We start from the raw sequence: 7,052 nt of genomic DNA, 5'->3' as shown, positions 1-7,052 counted from the left end.
AATGCGCTGCACTGCAAAGTCGGTTTGAACCGCAAGGTCAGCGGCTTAAGGTCACCAGCCGCTCCTTGGAAACCCAATACAGGGTCGCTATGAGTTGAAACAGACTCGATGGCATTCAGCAACAACTGCAAGACTGGCAGTTCAACCTCACCAACCGTTTCTCAGAAACCCTATACAGAGTCTCGATGAGTCGGAACCAACTCGACGGCACTTAACAATGACAATACTCTATTTTAACGTCATCTTCAAGAAAGCTATGTTACAGGGGAACCACGAGGAGAGAGGTACAGGTCCCAGTCTCCTGCGTGAGGACGCTGCCACAAGGATGGTCTAGGAAGAGAGTCCAAGAGGTCCTCCTATAGTGCCCAACAGTAGGGGAACTATGAGGAAGAGGACCGCAACGGGGGTCGCCTGGGAAGGGGCAGTCGCAGAGGTGGGGGTCGCCTGGGAAGGGGCAGTCGCAGAGGTGGGGGTCTCCTGGGAAGGGTCAGCCGCAGAGGTGAAGACCTGAGACACCGAACCTTGATTGCAGAGGTTGCCCTCGCAGCAGGAGCCCTGGAGGTGGATGTGCGTCCAAGGGCTGGTGGTACCCATGATGGTGCAGGAGGACCGGTGGCAGGTTCTGATGTACACAGGGACTGAGGAATTGGCTAGGGGAGGGGGAAGGGTGTCAGAGCCGAGGGAGCCCAGGACCATGGCTCAGTCCTCAGACAGACTTCATGCCCAGGGCCTTACTTCCTCCATCAGACCACTCCTTGCGTCCTCCTAGGTCTAAGCCATGCCTCCTCCCTCAGACCAGAGCCATTGCCACCTCTCTCGGATAAGGACCAGGTCTCCCTGTCTGACCTGTCTTGTGCCTCCACTCTCAGACCTGCCCTGCCTCCACCTCCTAGCCCAGGCCCTCCCGATCCCTCACCAATGGTGATTCGGCCATTGCCATGGAAACAGACACTTTCATGCTGGTGACATTGGACCCGCCGAGACTTGTCAGGAGTGCAGTCTTCCGGGACGGTCCCCAAGCAGGCGTAGCATTCGGTGCCACTGAGCAGTTGCGGATCAGGGGCTGGCAAGAACATAGACGCACACTCAGGTACATGTCCCAGTTCGGACCAGCGGGTTGCGCACTCAGGCTGGGAGCAGGCCTAACCAGAAGTCAGGGAGGCTCGAAAGCCACGCCCCTCCCAGCCCCATGATCGCCCCGCCCACACGTGACCCCGCCCCTCCGGGTACCTGGGCTCAGGTTGGGGATGCTGTCGTGGTTCATGATGTTATCATTGCATAGGTCAGTGGTGCAGCCACGCACCATCGAGTAATCCGGAGGCATCGAGTCTTGGTTCGCCTGCATCTGGCCGTTTGACGGGCCCGACCAGCAGCCCTTCTTTACCATCGTCACGGAGGACCGATATCCTGGGGCGGCGCAAATGGGGCCTCGTCGGCTGCCTAGTCCCCAGAGCGCGTCCTCCTTGACATCATTCCTTCTCTCCCCGGTTGACTTCTTCCCAACCCTCTCTCTTTCTGTTTCACCTCGCTTCTTCCCCTCTCATATCCAGTCAACTCCTTCTCCACCTTTCTAATTTCACTCTTCCTTGGCCACTCGTCTTCCTCCATCCTCCATTGTCTTTCCCTCCCCCATCTCTTGCTCCTAAATCGCTCTTTTCTTTTCTTCCCTTTGTTGTTATTGTGGTTACCATCTAGTGGTTGTGGTGGGGGCCCTCTCACGGCCACCCCATGTGTTACAGAGTAGAACTTCCTCAATAAGGTTTTCTTGGCTGTCACCTTGATGTTGGTAGATGGCCAGGACTTTCTTCCTCAGAACCCATCAGTTGGGTTCAAACCACTACCCCTTAGATTAGCAGCTGAGTTAACCACTTGGTTTCCTCTCTTCTCTCCTCCACCTTCCCAATGCTCTGTCTGTACCCTTACCAGTTCTCAGCTACTACATGCTCTAATCCCTCCTCTTCCACTCCTCTCATGCATCCCCACCTGCCCTCCGCCCACCCTTTCGTTCCCACACCCCACACACACACCCTCCTCCGCTCACCTGTGCTGAGGGAGCTGACAGCCTCAAAGCATCGGCTAGAACAGGAGACTGTGGGGAGTGACTTGCCACTGAGGTCAAAGGGGCTCAAGTAGGTGTGTTCAAAGTTGTAGCATTGCAGGGCTTGGGACTCTGAGGAGAAGGGCGTGATGGATTGGCAGGATCAGGGAAGCACCCATCCCAGCAACTTGACCCTTATTCTGAAGAGATCCTGCCCTGGTTGCCTTGAGAGAACCAGGTTGGGCTACATCAGCTGGTCAGGGTTGGGTCTGACCTCATCCTGGGGCAAGTTACTTGCTCTCTGAGCACAGTCCAGTTTACTCTCTCCAGGTATCCACCTCTTCTGAGGAGCCCTCTAGGATTTAGAAGTGATTTATTTCTGCTGTCCATCCTTTCCTAGCTTAACTCTTGATGCATGTCGTGCCATAAAAACCAAAATGGACATGTTGATCAACAGAACTAAAAGATCACTTGTTGTTGTTGTTAAGTGCCATCGAGTTGGTTCAGACTCATAGCGACCATGTATAGAGTTTCTGAGGAGCGACTGGTGGATTTGAACTTCTGACCTTGCAACTCAAACTACTGGGCTTGTGGTCCAGCACAATATCCTGCAATGCTACACCAGGACTCCAAAAGACCATTTAGGGAAACCAAGCACTTCAATACATGGAATGATCTAGAATCTTGTATCTATCCTTGGTCAGTTTGGTTGTGTAAGAGAATGTTGAATATTTATATTTTGCAAAGGTAAAAAAATAAATCAGGCATGTACAATGAGACCCAGAGATACTGCACAAAGCACTTAAATGCAGGCACAAGCGCAAAACAAAATGGGCACAAATTCATGCAAATAGATACAGAAAGGCGTGACCATTCATGCAGAATTCTACATTCTATGAAACAACCCCACACCTAGCTCCTTCACTACAAACTCTGCAAGGCACAGTATTTCACACATACAAAGCCAAATGCAACACTGAAATGTGAACGTATATGGAAGCAAGACCCACATAGACAGGCCCAAGAAATACATGAAATCATATATATATATAGAGAAACACAAACCCAAGAATCACAGACACACAAATAAAATGAGGAAACACACAATTATGTAAACTTCTTCTTGCTGTTGCTGTGAAATCAGCTCCGACTCATAGCTACCCTGCGTAAAGTTTCTGAGGAGCAGCTGGTGAGTTTGAATGGCCGACCTATGGTTCAAGCCAACCTTGCAATCCAGCGCTTATCCTACAATGCCACACCAGGACAGAGATATATAAAAATAGATCCATAGAAACTTATGGTTTACTCGATAGATGGATCCTGGTAGAATGGAAGAAAAATGTCGAACAGAACCTCAAATTGAAACTTAACTCTAGAAGGCACCTTGTAGTTTAAGAACAAGTTGACTCAGAAAATTAAGAATATCACCCACAATACTGTGCTCCTTTAAACAATCACCGGTGGGACACCAAATGCTTCACGATTACATTCTTCACAAGGCGTGAACATTCTCACAGTTCTGGTTCTGGCTGTTGTGTTTGTGAATCTAATTTCTCTGCCCCCCCGTGGTTTTAAAGTAAACAATGTAAATGTAAAGTAAACAACCTCATCTTGATTTTAAAGTAAAGTCACTGAGCAATGTGGGTTGTTGTGGTTAAGTACTGTGGAGTCAATTCTGACTCATAGCGACCCTGCACAGGGTTTCCAAGGCTGTAAATCTTTACAGGAGCAGAAAGCCTCATCTTTCTCCCATGGAGCGGCTGGTAGTTTTGAACTTCCAACCTTGAGGTTAGCAGCCCGATTTGTAACCACTACACTCTTTGAGCAATGTGGGAAGAAATTATTGAATGGGACTCTAAGCTGCTGTGTAAACCTTCACTGAAAGAGAATAAAATAGTATGATTTAAAAACCCGATGCATATTATCTACAATCTCATCCAGGAGGCTTCAAAGCCAGGATGCTCCTTAGATGCTCCCTCATCTGTCTCACTTGCTTTGGGTTTGATACCCTGGATAAGGGCATCATGCTTGATAAAGCAGAGGGTCAGTAAAAAAGACAAAGACCCTCAATGAGATGGAGTGACACAAGGCTGCAACCATGGGCTGAAACATGGGGGTGACAGTAAGGCTGGTGAAGGACCAGGCATTGATTTGCTTCTGTGGTACACAGGGTCACTATGAGTTGGAAGTGACTTCAAGGTACCTAACTGAAACAGATTCAAGACACAGAGATGTATAACACAGAGATACAAAGATAAGCACACATTGAAGTGCATGAAAACATATGTTGTTTTTGTTGTTGAATGCCGCTGAGTTGGTTCCGACTCATAGCAGCCTTGTATAGGGTTTCCGAGGAGCATTGGTGGGTTTGAACCACTGATCTTGTGGTTGAAAATATATACACAGACTTAAATAAATACCAACCCACAAGTCACAAAGAGGGACAGTCACAGAGTAACTCAGATATGCAAAATTATGATTTTTTTTTTTTTTTTTACAAAGAGTTTGAAAATCAGAGATGACCATACCCACAAAAGCATTTGTTCAAATACCCAGACATTAAAACCTGGTGCAGAAAAAATACAGAAGCACAGACATCCCCAAAGACACACAGACACATGGATACGCACGGAAGTCAAGCACTGTCACGTGGGCTGACAGACATACATTATTACGGATTGAATTGTGGTTCCCCCCCACATATACAAGTAAACACAAGGTCGGTGGTTCAAGTTCACCAGCCACTCCTCGGAAATCCTGTACAGGGTGGCTATGGGTCGGAACTGACTCAACAGCACTTAACAACAGTAACAAAAATAGTATATACAAATATGTATATATATATATATATATGTTATATACAAGTGTTGTAATATATATACAACAATACATACAAGTGTTGTAAATCCTAACCTCCATGGTTGTATTTATAATCCCATTTGGGAATTATTGCATTTGTTATGTCCATGAGGTAAGATTAATGTATCCTGTATCTTGAGTCAATTTCATTTGAGATAGAAAAGAGATTAAACACAAGCTAGAAGCAGAAATGGAGTTACGTAGATGCCAAGACACCCAGAGATCTCCTAGGAACCAAGAAGTTGAAGAAGCGACAAGGACCGTCCTCCAGAGCCAACAGAGAGAGAAATCTTCTCTTAGAGCAGACGCTCTGAAATAACCACCACCTCCAAAGTGCAAGAGCCCTGGTGTGGCGCTGTAGGATAAGCACTGGACTGGTAACCCTAAGGTCAGTGGTTCAAACCCACCAGTAGCTCCTTGGAAACCCAATACTATGAGATGGAACTGAATTGATGGCACTTAACAACAACAACAAAACTGTGAGAAAACAAATTTCTGTTGGTTAAAGCCACCTAACTTGAGGTATTTTTGTCACAGCAACACTAGAGAAGTAAGACACACACCAATTCGGTTGTGTGCTGGTGTGGCTTCTTCCCACCCTCACCTTCCCTGACTCTATCACCACTTCATTTCTGGTTTGAATATGCCCCTATCCTTGCTCCAAGGTAAATGCGGGATGTTTGGCTTGAAGATGAGGCCCAGGCTCCAGATTGTTCTAGTTAAAGCCCCATGGCCTCCCAAGAGTGCCCTTGAATAGGACAGGGAGAAAGGAAGATGCCAAGGGCTGAGTGATAGGAAGCCAGCACAGGAGAGGATGAAAGAAGGGGGAAGACCAGAGGAGGGGTCACAGTCTCCAGAGCCCTCCTTCTTCAGACCCAGTCTCTCCTTCCTCAGACCCAGCAGTCCAGGCCCTCAGCCCCTCCTCCCTCAGCCCCAGGAGTGCAGACCCCAGTCCCCTCCTCCCTCAGCCCCAGGAGTGCAGACCCCAATCCCCTCCTCTCTCAGACCCAGGAGTCCAGCCCTCAGCCCCTCCTCTCTCAGACCCAGGAGTGCAGTCCCCTGGGCCCTTTCTTCTTGAGGATGTAGAAATCCAGGTACCTGTCAGGTAGAGCACAGCCCCAAAGAGGCAGACCAGGATGGTTCTGGGGTCCCCCATTGTGTGATCAAGGAGCTGAGCTGAGACACCTAGGACAGCGCCTCCCGCTCTGACTTGCTGCCAAGCTGGCTTCTCCTCACCAAGGCCCTGGCATCCCGGTTACCCTGCCCTGCCGGGATTCCTTCACCCCCGCCCTTGCTTGGCCAAGTCTCCTCCCAGGTAATCATGCTGGGACCAGGATGAGTCCCAGGTGCTGGAGGGGTTAGTGGCACGTACTCCTGTGGTCTCAAGGAGGCTCTAGATCCTTGATTTTAGGGTATTTGTGTCTTTGTATCCTTTCCCAATCAGGGATAGGCATCTTGACTCCTTTTCTTACCCTGAATTCCCAACGCGCGCGCACACACACACACACACACACACACACACACACACACACACACAGTCATCAGTTCTCCAACTGCCCAGCATGGGAAAGGCGTCTCCCCAAACTCACTGCCACACAGAGAGACAGACTTGGGTCCCAAGATAGGAGAGGATGATGGGAGCCTGGGCCTCTTGGTCTGAGCATGTCAGGGCCTGGACTCCTGGGTCTGAGGGAGGAGGGGCCTGGGTCTGAGGGAAGAGGGCGCTGGGGGCCTGGACTCCTGGGTCTAGTGGGTGAGGGGCTAGAGGCCTGGACTCCTGAGTCTGAGGGAGGAGGGGGCTAGTACCTGAGACTTTTCATTTTAGGAGAATTTGGGGTTTGCAGCCTCTCTTCATACCCCCTCCCCATATGCTCTATTCTACACATTTGTACCCTTGATTTCTCTTTTCTTTTCCTGTCCCAGCAACCCACTCCACACTGAAACTCACATAGCCTACAATCCTGAGCCCGAAGTATAGATCCAAAGATAGAAACATACTTCTTCCATTGTTAGGACTTCTCTGACCCTACCTGTCTCACTCCTCCACCCAGCCTCACACTCAAGAACCACCCTATCTCCCAGCCCTGGTCAGCCTGAGTTGGTCTAGTGTCTGTCTCTCCTATTAGGGGACTTGTGAGACCCTCAAGGACCTCAA

At 49.3% G+C, this 7,052-nt stretch overlaps 1 protein-coding gene across 1 annotated transcript; it reads right to left on the bottom strand.

Annotated features, from left to right (window-relative positions):
* Window positions 1-330: 330 nt before the first annotated feature.
* LYPD5 (LY6/PLAUR domain containing 5) lies at window positions 331-6,053 on the bottom strand. Its single transcript, XM_006871500.1, has 5 exons — window positions 5,996-6,053; window positions 2,042-2,170; window positions 1,231-1,407; window positions 917-1,063; window positions 331-650 (listed from the first exon to the last, which is right to left on the bottom strand). The coding sequence occupies exons 1-5, from the start codon at window positions 6,051-6,053 to the stop codon at window positions 331-333; spliced, it is 831 nt and encodes a 276-aa protein (XP_006871562.1).
* Window positions 6,054-7,052: the final 999 nt, after the last annotated feature.

The sequence above is a fragment of the Chrysochloris asiatica genome, unplaced genomic scaffold (genome assembly GCF_000296735.1).
Source record: "Chrysochloris asiatica unplaced genomic scaffold, ChrAsi1.0 scaffold00168, whole genome shotgun sequence".
In the NCBI taxonomy this organism is placed as follows: domain Eukaryota; kingdom Metazoa; phylum Chordata; class Mammalia; order Afrosoricida; family Chrysochloridae; genus Chrysochloris; species Chrysochloris asiatica.
The sequence above is the reverse complement of the archived record's forward strand: the minus strand, read 5'-3'. Positions and strand labels throughout refer to the sequence as shown.